Source organism: Cebus imitator, unplaced genomic scaffold, assembly GCF_001604975.1.
Source record: "Cebus imitator isolate Cc_AM_T3 unplaced genomic scaffold, Cebus_imitator-1.0 Scaffold223, whole genome shotgun sequence".
Lineage (NCBI taxonomy): Eukaryota > Metazoa > Chordata > Mammalia > Primates > Cebidae > Cebus > Cebus imitator.
The window spans coordinates 1,843,150-1,860,067 of NW_016107538.1; the positions used below are offsets into that span (position 1 = coordinate 1,843,150).

Consider the following 16,918-nt stretch of genomic DNA (forward strand, 5'->3'; position numbering starts at 1 on the left):
CCTCCTGAGTAGCTGGGATTACAGGCATGTGCCACCATGCCCAGCTAATTTTTTTTTGTATTTTTAGTAGAGACGGGGTTTCACCATGTTGACCAGGATGGTTTCGATCTCTTGACCTCGTGATCCACCCGCCTCGGCCTCCCAAAGTGCTGGGATTACAGACTTGAGCCACCGTGCCCGGCCCACAGCTAATTTTTAAATACTGTTTATAGGATCAAGGGTCTGACTTTCTTGCCCAGGCTTCTCTCAAACACCTGGGTTCAAGCAATCCTCCCACAGTGCTGGGATTATAGACATGAGCCACTGTGCTTGGCTGAATTTGTCTTTTTTTACAGTAAAATAAATTGGGCCAGGCATGGTGACTCACGCCTGTAATCCCAGCACTTTGGGAGGCTGAGGCCAGCAGATTGCATGAGCTCAGGAGTTTGTGACGAGCCTGGGCAACACGGTGAAACCCCGTCTCTACTAAAATATAAAAAATTAGCCAGGCGTGGTGGCGTGTGCCTGTAGTCCCAGCTACTTGGGAGGCTGAGGCAGGAGAATTGCCCGAACCAAGGCGGCGGAGGTTGCAGTGACCTAAGATTGCACCACTGTACTCCAGCCTGGGTGACAGAGCACCACTCTGTCTCAAAAAAAGTAAAGAAAGAAATTGAATGGTAAAAAGAAATTCAGTAGTAATACCAATGATGATTGTTGCCTCTAAAATTGCATAATTCTTAATGCTAGTGAAGGAACTTTCTTGCAGCATTATTTATATCATAAATTGAAAATTACTGAAATGCCTTAAAATAGGAGAATTTTAATTATATGTCAACATAAAATGTATGTCCACATTATATCAACATAATGTTTTTATGGGATCATTAATAAAAATAATTTTGAAGAATTTGTAACAGTGATATGTTCTGTTCATGGCTACATTATGTTAAGAAAGTAGAATATGTAACTACATAGGGCTTTCCTGGTTGTGTTTACATGTACACATAAATATTTATATTCATGTATATGCATCTGAAGGATTGAAAGGAAATGTACCAGTATACTTAGAATCTCTTACTATTGGAATAATGAGTAGTGATTTTTGTAGTGTTATGTTTTCTACATTTAAAGGTAGTATATGTTATCTTTAGAAAATAAATATTTATGTTGTTTTTATTAGAAAGATACATTATCTAGAGTGAGTGATTTTTGGTTGTTTGTACATGTAAAGTGGTGAGTAGTTCCAAAAATGGATTAGATGTAACTTTTGATCTGTTTGATAAAGGTGAGCCATATACATAAAATTTGGCCAGTTAGTGATTACGCAGAGATATTTGTCTGCACTTTAACCAGAACTGTTTTGAAATGTGTGACCTCCTTGTCTGGTATGTGTGTATTTATCAGTGTTCTACATTACTTCAGAAATGAATTATATTTTTTCCTTTTTAGTTATTTAAAATAATACTCTTTACTCCTTTAGGCTTCACGAAAACCTCGTGAAGAGCGAGATGTGTCTCAGTGTGAAAGTGTTGCTTCCACTGTTTCTGCTCAAGAGGATGAAGATATTGAAGCCTCCAACGAAGAAGAAAATCCAGAAGACAGTGAAGGTATCTCAAAATTTTAAATTTAGTTGTGACATCTGCTATCCTCAATAAATAATTTTTAGTTATTTGACTCTGTAGGAATTGCTTCATTGAGGAAACAATGTGCCAGTGTTTTCATGGTGAGGAGACTTCAAACTTGAACATACTGTTTTTATTCATTTAATCACAAATATTTATGTAGCACCTAAGATGGTCCAGAAGATCTTGGAAATGGCAGTCCTGCTTCAGACATCAAGTGCCAAGATCAATAAAATATCTGTGTGTCTATGTCATTGTCACATTTATTTGTTCAATTAGTATCATCAGTTATGTTTCTCTTTATTGCCTTGAGTTTATTTTCATATTTTTACAGAGATTTATATGTACTATATTAATGTTTTTATGTAAAAATAATTAATGACCCTAGAAGCAACAATAGAAAAAAATAATCAACCCACGAAACCTAAGGAAATTTAAGAAATAATGTCTCTTTGTCATTTAAACAAATTAATGACAAGTTCATGAAAAAAATATTTTCTTGATTATTTTGGTTAAAAAAAAAGATATCTAATTTATTTCAGTTTACAATCTGATTAAAGTTTCTGTGGATTTTTTTGTAAATTGACTGCTTCTGATGTGGGGATTTTTATAGTGCTTTTAGTAGCTGTTCATATATATTAAACATGTTCCTGTATATGCAGATAATTTTTTCCTTCTCGTTTCCCTTTTGTTTTGCTTTTAAATTATCTTTGCATAAACTTTGTGTAATTAGAGTTGTATATCTTTTCCTTTGTAGGGTCTTTATTTTATATAAGCTTTAAAAGTTCTACATTCTCCAGGTTTATTAATACTAGATTTTGGGTTTTTTTCCTATAGATTATTCTTGTTGCCTTTAAACTTAAACTTGTGTTGAAATGGGTTTTGGCTTTGAACAACCCCTAAGCCTAAGCTTTTTTTGGGAGGGTTTGTGAAAAATGAGGTGGTCTTTAGTAAGAGTATTAGAGCAGGCTCACCCTAGGGTAATGTAAGAGTGCTGCAAACAGTGAAGGTAGTTTGCTGTGTTTATGGCATTTCCAGAGAGGTGGTCAGAGTCTCTTGGTTTTAATGGGTTTGTTTCTGGTGGTTAGTATTCCCTGCGGTTACAAATATTAATGAAGCCTGGAGGTTAATAAACCTCCTCAGGCTGCCATAACAAAATACCACAGATTGGGTGGTTTCAACAACTGAAAGTAATTTTCTCACAGTTATGAAGGCTGTACATCCCAGATCAAGGTGCTGGCACAGTTGCTTTCTGATGAGGGCTGTCTTCCTGGCTTGCAGATGGCCAGCCGCCTCCTTACTTTGTCCTTACATGGCCTTTCCTTTGTGTGTGCCCACTCTTGGTGTATCTTCCTCATATGAAGACAACTCCTACTGGATCAGAGCCCACTGTTATGACCTCATTTAACCTTAATCACCTCCTTCAAGGCCTGGTCTCCAAATACAGTTACATTGTGGGTTAGGGCGTCAACCTGAGAGCTTTGGTGAGGAGGGGCACGATTGAGTCCATAACAAAGCCCAAGTCCATTATTAATATGTCCTTCTGGTCAAGGGTAGGGTGGCACCATCACATCTGCTCAATCATCTAGAAGAGTTTCCTCTTAAGAGGAAATGAATTTCCCAGTAGAATTTTAGGATCTCTCCTCCTTTTGACTTAGCTTCATTTGGAAAGTGTCAAGACAAGAACATAAATGCAGTTTATGTGACCTGTGATCTCATACTTATTCCTAATCTTAATGAGACATTACATATGCACTGTTTATTGTGTGTGGCAAGGCTCTTGCCAATTGAAGAATGAAGGTAGCTGCTGAAGGGAGGGTTCCTGTGTCTGCTTCCTAAAAAAACATCTGACTGTGTATCTTTCATGATTAGAATAATTAAATCAGAGAGACCAGAGCTTCACCAAAATTTGGATTTGCTCTTCTCTTTTTCTGCATCATTCTTTAAGGTTGTTTTTTTTTTCCCTGTATCTTTAGAAAAAAAAAGATACTCATGTTTGGCTGTTGCTTAGTGAAACATTGTGCCTTGGAAACCTTCCTACTCTTTTGTGGCTTGGAAGAAGAAAGTTGGAAAAGTGTTTATGTCAAATGATATCATCTGCTGTATAATCACCAACATGTCTTCTAAAATTTTGAAGATAAATGCCTTATTAGTTTGCCCTTGGATTTGGGGCTTTGTACCACTATCTAAATAGAAAAGAAGGTTAAGTCAGGCTTTTTGTTAGCTTTTCATTGCTTTGGTAGGATCTTTCAAAAACAGTAATGGCTGCCATATATTAAAACCTTGTTACATGTGAGGTACTGTTCTGAGTTATTTGCTTGTCTGTCTTTTGTTTTATTTTGGAGACTTGAACTCTCATCTGGATTCCAGGCTCATATAGCTAATCACATACTCAGTATTTCCATTTGGATTCCTAAGAGCCATCTCATAGTTAACATCCAAAGCGAACTCTTGTGTCTCTATCACCACAAGCTGCTTTTCCCTCTAGTCTTTCCCTATATCAATAAATTTGCTTTTCTTTAGTCTCTTTAGAATTGGATTCTTATCTCGATAGCTCCTATCCTACTTCTAAGGAGCCCTCCTTGTAATAGTTTTTTTATTAGTCTCTTGCTACTTTTATTCCATTCTATTTATTTATTTTTACAGATGAGGTCTCTCTCTGTCACCTAGGCTGGAGTGCAGTGGCTCGATTGTGGCTCACTGCAGCCTCGAACTCCTAGGCTTAAGTGATTTTCCCACCTCATCCTCCCAAGTAGCTGGGACCATAGGCATGCACCACCACACTTGACTAATGTACTTTTTTGCTTTTTGTAGAGACAAGGTCCATTCTGTTTTTTCTTCCATAGCAGCTCAACTAGTTCTTATAATGTAAATCAAATCTTCTTCTGTAGTCCAAATCCTGTAATACTTTCCCATCTCAGTAAGAATAAAGACCCTTGTGATTTATGAGGCTCTGCATGAACTGATCTTTGTACCTCTGTGAACTTTCTGCCACTCTTTTTTTGTTTGCCTTCTCTGCTCCAACCATACTGTCCTCTTTGCTGTTCCTGGGCAAACCAACCCCTACTTCAGGAGTCTTTGTGCTTTCTAATCCCTCTACCTGGAATGCTCTTCCCCACCGTGTGCCCACAACTCATTCCCTGCTTTCCTTGAGTCCTCTGTTCAAATACCACTTTATTCTATAATACCTCCTCACCTACTTCTTTTTCAGTTTTGTTTTTTAGTCACTGCACTGATCACCACCTCATATATCACTTTGTTTGTTTGTTTTGAGACAAGGTCTCACTTTGTCACCCAGTGCTGAAGCATAGTGGCGTAAACACAGCTCACTGCAAGCCTTGACCTCTTGTGCTCAAGTGATTCTCTTGCCTCAGCCTCCCAAAAACTGGGATTACAGGTGTATGCCACCATGCCTAGCTAATTTTTAAATGTTTTTGTAGAGATGAGGTCTTACTATGTGGCCCAGGCTGGTCTTGAACACTTGGCCTCAGGCACTCCTACTGCCTTAGCTTCCCGGAGTGCTGGTATTATAGGTGTGAGTCACCACTCCCAGCCTATATCACATATTTACTGTTTATTGTCGATTTCACACTAGAAGGTTGGCTCCATGAGAGCATCTGCTTAGATTTTTTAAAATTGGTCTGTCCCCAGTACCTCAAACAGCTCCCTGCACATACATAATTGACACTTCATCATATTTGAATGAATAAAATAATGAATTTGTAGAAGTTTTTTTATATTGCTGTAATATACAATTAAAAAATAAATTCTTTCTCCAAATGGTTATTTAGGTTCTCACAATCATTCATGCACTTTATAATCCAGCCAATATTTGAGTTACTGTGTGTCAGGCTGTTACTTAAGTGATAATCAAAATATATAATCTCTGTTCTTATGGAGTTTATAGCCTAGTGGAAGAAATGACCAGAAATCATTCTAATAAATAAATCATTCTAGTAAATAAATGTAATTGTAACCGTAACTAGTACATGTGGTATCAGAACTATGTTAGCAAAATACAACTTTGTTAAGGAAACCATGGAAGGCTTTCTTTTCTTTTCTTTTCTTGTGAGTTGGAGTTTCACTCTTGTTGCCCAGGCTAGAGTGCAATGGCATGATCTTGGCTCACTGCAGTCTCTACCTCCCAGATTAAAGTGATTCTCCTGCCTCAGCCTCCCAAATAGCTGGGAACACAGGCATGCCACACCTGGCTAATTTTGTATTTTTAGTTGAGACAGGGTTTCACTATGTTGGTCAGGCTGTTCTCGAACTCCCCACCTCAGGTGATCCAACCATCTCAAGCTCCCAAAGTCCTAGGATTACAGACTTGAGCCACTCACCCAGCCCATAGAGGCTTTTTAAGCATGTGATGTTTGAGCTGATCACCTAAGGAAAAGTAGGTGAAAGAACCTTTCAATAAGGTTCTATAGCCTCTATCCAGTGTGGTAGCTGTTAGACACTTGTGGCTATTGAGCACTTGAAATTTGACTAGTTTAAGTTTAGATATGCAGGCCAGGTGCAGTGGCTCATGCCTGTAATCCCAGCACTTTGGGAGGCCAAGGCTGGCGGATTACCGGAGGTCAGGAGTTTAAGAACAGCTTAGGCAACATGGTGAAACGCTGTCTTTACTAAAAAATATAAAAATTAGCCGGGCATGGTGTCAGGTGCCTATAACCCTGGCTACTCAGGAGGCTGAGGCATAAGAATCACGTGGACCCAGGACACAGAAGCTGCGGTGAGCCAGGATAGCACCATTGCAATCCAGCCTGGTGACAGAGCGAGACTCTGTCTCCAAAAAAAAAAAAAAAATTAGATATGCAGAATATATAAAATACATACCAGATTTGGAAGACTTAGTACCAAAAAAGGGAAAAATAATCTTTTTATGAATTTTTTTTATATTGATTACATGTTAAAATGACGTTTTGCACATATTGGATTAATTAAATTCTACAAAATTAGCTGGGCATGGTGGCACACGCCTGTAATCCCAGCTACTCAGGAGGCTGAGGGAAGAGAATTGCTTGAACCTGGGAGGCGGAGGTTGCAGTGAGCTAGATTGCACCATTGCACTCTAGCCTGGGTGAGCAGAGCAAAAGCCCATCTTCAAAAAATAAAATTAAAAAAATAAATACATACACACATATATACATAGTTTAAATTAATTTGACCCATTTCATACTTTTTAAATGTGGTCATCAGGAAAATTAAAATCACAGATGTGATTACATTATATGCTTATTGGATAGAGCTGTTCTAGAGTGTCAGTTCAGCTGGGTAAAAGGAAATTCACAGGAAGAGGCTTCTAGAAATACACCAGAATGTCATCATTTATAGGAACTTTTTTTGTTTAGGTTTATCTTTCTTTGTTTTTCAATTTCATATAAATTATTTTCAGACATTAAAAGCCTTTATGCTTTTAGTTTCAGAAGGTCAAGACAATTTGATCTTTCACTTCTATATTCTGTAGGAAACTTTAGCCTTCTCAATGGCTGTAAATACTCCGCTGAGGTCATCAAAGGAGTAGAATTCATCCTAAACAACTACTTTCAAGCATGGTTTCTATCACCACCTGAAACATGTTCATTATCAGATTTTTATGCTGTATCATTATCTTTAAGGTGCAGAAAATAGTTCTGATACAGAAAGTGCTCCTTCTCCTTCACCAGTTGAAGCTGTGAAGCCCAGTGAGGACAGTCCTGAAAATGGTACTTCTCGAGGAAACACAGAACCTGCGGCTGAGCTTGAGCCCACTACGGAAACTGCACCCAGTACATCTCCCTCATCAGCAGTTCCAAGTACAAAACCAGCTGAAGATGAAAGTGTGGAGACCCAGGTGAATGACAGCATCAGTGCTGAGGCAGCAGAGCAGGTGGACGTAGATCAGCAGGAGCACAGTGCCGAAGGGGGTTCTGTTCCTGATCCCCCACCCGCTACCAAAGCCGATTCTGTGGATGTTGAAATCAGGGTGCCAGAAAACCATGCATCTAAAGTTGAAGGTGATAATACCAAAGAAAGAGACTTGGATAGAGCCAGTGAAAAGGTGGAACCTAGAGAAGAAGATTTGGTGGTAGCTCAGCAAATAAATGCCCAAAGGCCCGAGCCCCAGTCGGACAATGATTCCAGTGCCACGTGCAGTGCTGATGAGGATGTGGATGGAGAGCCAGAGCGGCAGAGGTGAGGCCCGTTCCGTAAGTCCTATCCTGTGCTTACTCGTCTGGTTGCTGACTGAATCACAGGGTGGTACTGGCTGTAGACTTGGCCCCTATATAAATATTGGCAAGTTACAGGTAGTCTCTACGATTTTAATATTGGGCTGATACTATTCTGTTTAACCAGAAACAGTTGCGTGATCATTTTAATGAAACAGATTATATATTTTTCCTACATCTGTCTTGTTATGTGTATTCTGTATGATAGCAAAAAAGGGAATTTCAACTAATAAAGTTGTGAATAACTGTTGTGCCTAAGGAGGCAGCAGTGGGATGTGGTGATGAAGGTGGAGGCTAAAGCCATTAAGGGGCTCCTGCTGCTGTAAGACAGCCTCAAAACAAGGCCTACTAGCCCCTACTTGTTAGATAGAAGAAAATGCTGAAAAGAAAGACACGTTCAGTGTTCTGAAAATTTTTAGAAAGCATAATTTTAATGATAATTATGACCATTTTTTGTATCCATTAAAATTTTAGATTATTCATTTTTGTAATTTAATATCAGGTATAATGCAGATTAATTTACAAGTTTTTTTTGTTGTTGTTTTTGTTTTTGTTTGTTTGTTATTTTTTTTTTTGTGATGGAGTCTCGCTCTGTTGCCCAGGCTAGAGTGCGGTGGTGCAATCTTGGCTCATTGCAGCCTCTGCCTCCTGAGTTCAAGTGATTCTCCTGCTGAAGCCTCCCAAGTAGCTCGGGGACACATGCCACCATGCATGGCCAATTTTTGTATTTTTCATAGAGATGGGGTTTCCCATGTTGGCCAGGCTGGTCTCAACCCTCTGACCTCTGGTGATCCGCCCACCTCAGCCTCCCAAAGTGCTGGGATTACAAGTGTGAGCCACTGTGTCCGGCAATTTACAAGTGTTTGTAGTCATTAAAGGCTAATTAATTATACAAAAAAATGCATCATATCTATGGTTTTTGTAAAAATCACAATAAAAAGATACATATTTTACAGGTATAGTTAACTCTTTATTTAACGTATTTTATTCCCTGGTGTTTCCTTTTCTTTAAATTGAATCACCTATAATTTTAGTAGAATGTTAAATTGGTGCAAATTCTAGAAGTGAATTAGATTGAAACATCACTTAATCTGAACCCAATTAAACCCTGCCCTTTTTTTCTTTTTAATAAGAAAAAGGAGACAAGCTACTCAACAGATAGATAAATTATCTTCAAAGTTTAGCTTTCAGAGTTTGTCTTGGTGTCTGTATTTTCAGTTAATATCCAATGTATTTTATATCTTATATACTCCATAATGAGATTTATTACTAGAATAATATTGAGCACTATAGTGCCTGATTTCTCAGAGTGTTTTATATAGTAGATGCTAGAATTTTCATCAACATGAATCGAAATAAAGCAGGTGTTCTGCTTAACTATTGGTTTACCAGAAAATTTGACTATCTTTTTCCTTCAGTTCAGAGTAACCTAGATTTTATTTTAATGGTGTCAGTCTTTAACTGCAGTAAACACAAATTGATTCAAGCTGTGTGGTCCTTTTTAAAGCATTTTTTAATGAAACATCTCATCTAAAATAAGGATTATCTGTGTTTTACACTGTTGGTTTTGGCAACTATACATGAAGGAAAAATTAGGATGACAGTAATTTTAAATGTTAAACATCCTAAGAGATGAATGTGACAGTAGTCTTGAAATTCAAAAATTCCATGGAAAAATATGTTTTTTGACTGACACCCTAAAGTCTACACTGCTCCCAAATGATTGAAATAACACTTTCAATTTTGTATATCTTTAATATCTTCTTTATGTAGTATGTGAATTTTTAAAAATATATTCTAATTTTCTTACCAATTTATACATTTTTAAATGTTCACTTTCCCCCAGTGACCATGATAACATTGGGAAATATGACCAAACTCCTAAGACGTGACACTAGTATAAAATTTCCTCGATTTTATATATTGGGCATCCTAAACTTGAGTGTAGGTGTTGAAAATATCAGCCAGTGGAGTGTGAGATGCTAGGGACTGTGATGAACAGAGGAGGGTGTGCTCATGTGAGTGGGGCAGTGGCTGCTAGGTGCACGGCAGGTCGCTGCTATGGGTGAGTGCTGATCCCATGTTGTTCGTTCTTTCCATTTTTTTCTGAGAAGCCGAAGTCTGGAATTTTGGATGACATTTTCAATTTAGAAATTGTAGCAGCTTATTCAAATATTAAAAAAAAATACTCTTGTGATTCCCAATAAAATATCCTCTAACAGGTAACTGGTTTTTAACCCATGTTATGAGGTTTATGGTAAATTAGGACTGAACAGTTTTAAGTGGACTTTGTTCACATTGTTTTGTTGGTTAGATATGGACGATTCAGATAAATTTCAACCTGTAAGTCAGTATTAGGTTTCTTTTTTCTTTTTAATATAAAATGCTTTGCAAATTTGCATGTTTTTCTTGTGCAGGGGCTATGGTAATCTTTTATCATTTCATTTTAGTATGTGTTCTGCTGAAGTTAGTATAATATTCAGTTTCTTTATCTGGAAAATCGGTTTTATAGGTTCCTTTTTCCTTAACTGTCCATATATTTTATACGGGTTAATATATGTGTATCCATATGTGCATGTGTATATACATATTAACTTATAAGAAATTATGGTGATTGTATGTTTGAGTCTTAAAAATGTATTCATTTATCTTTTTTTAAATTGACAATTGCAGAATGTTTCCTATGGACTCAAAGCCTTCACTGTTAAATCCCCCTGGATCTATACTAGTCTCATCCCCATTAAAACCAAATCCATTGGACCTGCCACAGCTTCAGCATCGAGCTGCTGTTATCCCACCAATGGTAAGTTTTTATTTTGAGGAAGAAAACTAAAGTTGAAAAACAGAGACCTTTATAGAGGTATTTCTTCTCTTCTTTAATTGGTTCTTGACAAAAAAATTGGGGTACAAAACATAACATGAAATTAATCATTGTAACCAGTTCTAAGTATACAGTTCACTAGTGTTCAGTGTGTTAAGTATATTGATATCGTTGAGAAAATGATCCCCAAGACTTTTTCATCTTTCAAATGTGAAATTAATTAAACAGCTCCTCTCTTCCTCCTCCTTCTAGCCACTGGTAAGCACTGTTCTGCTTTCTGGTTCTGTGAATTTAATACATAGTTTAGATACCAATGAAATGTTTTGTGCCACAACACTTACTATACCAAATGTATGGGTTTTTTCCTCACACAAATGAATTCTCCACCTTTTTGGACACCAGCTAGGTTCCTACAGTTTAGTTAAATTCGGACACTGACTACCCTGCACAGTTGTCTAATACCACTAGTGTAAGGGCTCAGTACCACAGGCTACCCCCATTTCTGATGCCAGTTCTATCCAGGTTACTCACACTCCTGACTAGGCTCCAAATTGGAGATTCCTCCGACTCTCCCCTTCAGGTTCCATAATCTGCTAGAATGCCTCAGAGACTTAGGCAAGTACTTTACTTATAATTACTTGTTTTTTTAAAGGATATAACTCAGAAACAGCCAGATGAAAGAGATGCATTGGGCAAGGTGTGCAGAAGGAGTGTGGAGCTTCTGTGCCCTCTCTAGACCTGCCACCCTCTCAGCATCTCCATGTGTTCACCAACCTGGAAACTCTTTAAACCCCATTGTTTGGGGTTTTTGTGAAGGCCTCATCACATAGGCGTGATTGACCAAATCATCGGCCATTGGTGACGGGTACATGAACCTTTAGCCCCTCTCCTCTCTCTGGAGGGTTGGAGGTGGGGTAAGCTAGGTGTAGCTGAAAGTTCCAGCCCTTGCTGGGCATGGTGATGCCCACCTGTAGTCCCAACCCTGCATTCCCAGCTTTTTGGGAGGCTGAGGCAAGAGGATTGCTAGTTCAAACCCAGCCTGGGCAAAATAGTGAGAGACATCCTACCACAAGCCCCAAAGAAGTTCCAGCCTCATGCCTTGTGGTCTTTTGGGCTCCCAGCCCTTATTCTGAGGCCATCTAGATGCCCCCAGCCAGGAGTCATCTTGTTAGCATACAAAAGACACTCTTACTGTTTTGAAAATTCTGAAGATTTGAAACAAAGAAAAGTCTTTGGAAGAGAGACCAAATAATTTTTATTGTATCACCCTATGCTGTATAAATGAAATTATACAGTATTTGTCATTTTGTGATAGGCTCATTTCACTCAGTATAATGTCCTCTAAGTATATGTAGCACGTCCGAGAATTTCTTTCTTTTTAAAGGCTGAATGGTACTCCGTTGTATCTGTATGACACATTTTATTCATTCATCCATTCATGGACATTTGGGTTGCTTCCACCTCTGGACTATTGTGACTAGTACCTCTATGGTCAGTCCTTGATTTTAGTACCTTGGTTTTTCTTATATCCTCCTTTGCTGGGCTTGGGTTAGGGAGTGCTAAGACATATGGGAGAGAAGGGTAGGAAGATGCTGAGTCTAACTTTAAACTCTTATAGATAACCAAAATTTATATCCTTAGTGCATTGATTTTTCAAATGATTTGTGATGATTGGTTGAAATGGTCATTTCCAGTTAAGAAAAAAAAATTATAATGCTCTAGCCATAAATATTAGTAAGTCCTGTTTTTGTTTGTAACCATAGCAATAAGGAGCCATAAAACAGTAGTAGCATTAAGCATATAATTAGGTTTTGAAAATTTAGAATGACTAGAGATTATGGCTAGCTCTAGTATACAATTTTAAGTGTAGTTTATTTTTATATTTTACCTTAATCTACAGATTTCAAGTCAGTTTTATTTACATTTTACGTTGACAATCTGTATAAATTTGACTCATTTTTGATACTAAATTCCAATCTTGAGTATTGTTCTTTTCTTTAGTTATGTCCTCTTTATTCAAATATTTAAAGCTCTTGCTTTATTCAAAAATGTGTTTTCTGTCTTAAATAATAATTGGCAAAAAATAGTTAATTATTTACATATTACAAAAAGATCATTAAACATTTATTCATTCATTGATTCATTCAAATGAACACTTACTGAGTGATTAGTTTAAGACAATGTTCTTCGAATTGTGGAGAATATAAATATCTCCTCTGATTTTATTTATTTATGTATTTATTTTTTGTTTGATACATTCTATTGAACCTTTTTCATTCTACATTTCAAACTGAATCAGTAACTGTAAATGGCACAGCTTTATCGAGTGCTAAGTACAGTAACAGTTACATATTTAACCTTTGCACATAAATTTAGGTTGAAAAAGATAATACATTAGCAAATAAGTACATATTTATCCCAATCTTTAAAAACTGTCATGAAACCTAGGATAAATGTATTGAAATTAGATTTCCTGGGCAGTACTAGAAATCTGTAGGGCTAAAGAATAGTCACAAAGCGGGAAGAGACTACAAAATGAGAACCTTGAGTGCGGTAGATAGGACAGTCAACTAGGCTGTCTGTATACATGATTTGTATAAGAAGGCTGAAGCTCTTTTCCATATTTTAGTTTCTTACACTAATGTTTCTTACATCCTGATTTTGTAGCAAATACAATTAAAAACTCCTCCTCAGAGGAATCTGTAATAAAATGTGTCCTATCTGTGTTACTAGTTTAATAAAACATTACCCAAATAACTAACCAATTTCTACTGTTTAAAATTTGTAGTAAGAACTTATTAAAAACAAAAGATTATCACTGTTCCAAATATAGGCCAATATAAGTGATTTTCAATATAGATAAACTCAATGTGGGAGTTACATTTGGTTAAATCTGGCTGAGCCAACTTCTAAGAAAATGATTACGTGGCAGACGACGAGGATCAGCTGATTCCCTTCCTCAGCTGAACTAAATTTAGGGACTGGTCTGCATAATAAAGCAAAGAGGCTGGGCGTGGTGGCTTACGCCTGTAATCCCAGCACTATTGGGAGGCCGAGGCAGGTGGATTGCTTGAGCGCAGGAGTTCCAAGACCAACCCTGGCAACATGGTGAAACCATGTTTCTACACACACACCCCTACACACACACCCCCCCACCCACCCTAGCTTGGCATGGTGACATGTACCTGTGTTTGGGAGGTTGAGGTTGGAGGATTGCTTGAGCTTGAGAGCTTGAGGTTGTGGTGAGGTGAGATGGTGCCAGTGCACTCTAGCCTAGGTAAAAAGTCGAGACACTGTCTCAAAACAAAACAAAAGCATAAAAAAATTACCTTAAAGGTTGAAATGAATTAAAATGTGATGCTCTGTTAGGTTGAAAATACTATGGATGTTTTGGAGAAGAGGGAGTATCTTCTTAATCAGCCTTAAAAAAGAAAGAAATTCTGGCTCGTGCTTAACGAAGACCCTGCATAAGAAGTAATATTTTCATTGGATCAAAACCGCTGATTTGGTTTATAGCAAAAGGAGGAGAAACCATATTTATGTGTAAGACAAAGCACAAAGGCAAGAAAGTTAGGGGTTTTAGGATCAGTGAATAATACTACTTATGCTGGGGAAAATCTATGGAAGTCTTAAGTTACCAAATTCTAAAAACTTCAGATCTCTAGGGCATACTAGTGATATTTGTTATTCATGAAATATTTAATCATGGACTGTGTTCTGGGCTATTTTTTTAAATATTAATTCAAGATTTCTGGGCTATTTTTTAAGTATTGGATAAAACATCTTGGGTTCTTTTCTTCATAAAGTCAGAGACAGAAAAGTATCAGTTTCAAACTGTGGTAAATGCTGTGTACTGTGAAAGCGATGAACAGGCCGCAATGAGAAGGAAAATGGGGAGGGAATCACTATGTTTTATTGGATGGTTATGGATGACCTATCTTAAGAACAGTCCATATCTGTCCTAAGAGAATGGCTATGTGAATGAATTAGTTGTGGGAGAGGAGGAGATTGATTAGTCAGGGATGGCTGCCAGGTTTCTGGCTAAAGCACCTGAGGTTCCATGAAAAATGTAGAGCAACTGAAGAAGAAGAATGGAGTTTAGAAAATGGGAAGTTCCCTTCTTATTGTAAATTCTGAGCTTCCTTGAGATATCCCAAGTGAAGTTGTTAGGTAGGCCATTTTATATGAGTGTGGAACTTGGAGAAGGTGTCTTGAGGAAATAGAAAATTTGTGAATCATTAACAAATGGATGGCATTTAAATCAACATAAATGGATGTTATCTGCTGGGCACAGTGGCTCACACCTGTAAACCCAGCACTTTGGGAGGCTGAGACGAGCGGATCACTTGAGGCCAGGAGTTTTAGACCAGCCTGGCCAACATGATGAAAACCCTTCTCTACTAAAAAGACAGAAAAATTATCTGGGTGTGGTGTTGCACACCTATAATCTCAGCTACTTGGGAGCCCGAGGCAGGAGAATTGCTTAAACCTGGGAGGTGGAGGTTGCATTGAGTCAAGATCGCACCACTGCACTGCAGCTTGGGTAACGATGAAATTGTGTCTCAAGAAAAAGAAGAAATACATAAATGGATGTGATCCCTGGTGAAAGAGAGATGAGGGATGGGACCTAGGACCAAGCCACAAGGGACTTGGCTGCCATAAATTAGAATCAGACAGATGTGTTTTAATTTCTGATTTTTGATTTATTACAGCTTGTGTGATTTATATTGTAATCCATTCTAAAAGAAAGCTAGGTCTCACTGTGTGGCCCAGGCTGTAGTGCAATGGTGTGATCTCGGCCCACTGCAACCTCTGCCTTTTGGGCTCAAGCTATTCTCCTGTGTCAGCCTCCTGAGTAGCTGGGACTACAGGCGTACACCACCACACCCAACTAAATTTTTGTATTTTTGGTAGAGACAGAGTTTCACCATGTTGGTTAGGCTGGTCTTGAACTCCTGACCTCAGGTGATCTGTCCGCCTCGGCCTTCCAAAGCACTGGGATTACAGGTGTGAGCCACTGCTCCCAGCCTTAAGCATTATTCTTGAAGATTACTTGGATTAAAAATTGATAAAATTAATTCAACCAGTAATGTGACAGAAATAAGCATTACTTTTAATAGATGGCAGTTATCACAACATTGGTTGTTGGCATATTTAGATTTATTTTCTTCCTGTAGGTATCCTGCACCCCATGTAACATACCAATTGGAACCCCAGTGAGTGGCTATGCTCTCTACCAGCGACACATTAAAGCAATGCATGAGTCAGCACTCCTGGAGGAGCAGCGTCAGAGGCAAGAACAGATAGATTTGGAATGCAGAAGTTCTACGAGTCCATGTGGCACATCCAAGAGTCCAAACAGAGAGTGGGAAGGTAGGTAAAGAGAGAGATCACCACAGATAAGTTTTATGAAAGGAAACAAAGCTAAACCCAAAAGTAGTGTCCATTGTGCTTTGTAAGTTACCAGCTTCCCAGTTGATTGTTGTATTTGTCCCTAGGAGACACAGTTCCTCACTTCAGTTAAGCTGTGAAAAAAATGTTAGTATTATTGAGTACTAAAGGATGCCAGTAATATTTTTAGTAGCATTCTAGTTAATATGAATTTTCTGATATTCATCTTTATGCTGGAAGTCATTATAAATAAAGTCATGCTTTATGTTCCATTCATCTGAATTTTCAGAGTAAGTGAGAATTGTTGTCCCGTCCTTGAAGCAAATCACCTTCGAATATTACACGGTAATATTCACATTCACTGGTAGATGAGAGACACAACTTTGTGTAGTGGATATTCCCAATCAGACGCTGGCTCAGCCTTCACCTTGGCATTTGCCAGCTGTGTGGCCACAGGCAAGTCACTTAACCTTTCATAGCTTTAGTTTTCTCATCTGTAAAATGAAAATAATAGTACACATCTACCTTGCTGGGGTTGTAAAGTTAAGGAGCATTTGGTATTGTTATATAACACATGGCTCTGCACTGTTTTATGTATAGTGTAGTATGCTATTACATACTAATTAGTGTATTACTATTGCATATACACAGAATTAGTAGCTACTATGGAGGTACCTGTTTTCATTGTTATGTCACTTTTTATTTCAAGCGATAGATTTGAGTTGGTGCATTGCTGTTTTAGTTTCTTTTACTTTCTTTAAAAAAAAGAAGGGAAGCCGGGCATGGTGGCTCACGCCTGTAATCCCAGCACTTTGGGAGGCTGAGGCGGGTGGATCACGAGGTCAAGAGATCGAGACCATCCTGGTCAACACGGTGAAACCCCATCTCTACTA

General features: G+C 38.0%; 1 protein-coding gene across 1 annotated transcript in view; it reads left to right on the forward strand.

Annotated features, from left to right (window-relative positions):
• NCOR1 (nuclear receptor corepressor 1) overlaps nucleotides 1–16,918 on the forward strand; it is a 181,473-nt gene that overhangs the window by 97,835 nt on the left and 66,720 nt on the right. Inside the window, exons 19-22 of the mRNA XM_017496857.2 lie at nucleotides 1,460–1,586; nucleotides 7,223–7,778; nucleotides 10,487–10,616; nucleotides 15,812–16,007. Coding sequence (XP_017352346.1) covers nucleotides 1,460–1,586; nucleotides 7,223–7,778; nucleotides 10,487–10,616; nucleotides 15,812–16,007 — 1,009 coding nt within the window. The remainder of the gene's footprint in view (nucleotides 1–1,459; nucleotides 1,587–7,222; nucleotides 7,779–10,486; nucleotides 10,617–15,811; nucleotides 16,008–16,918) is intronic.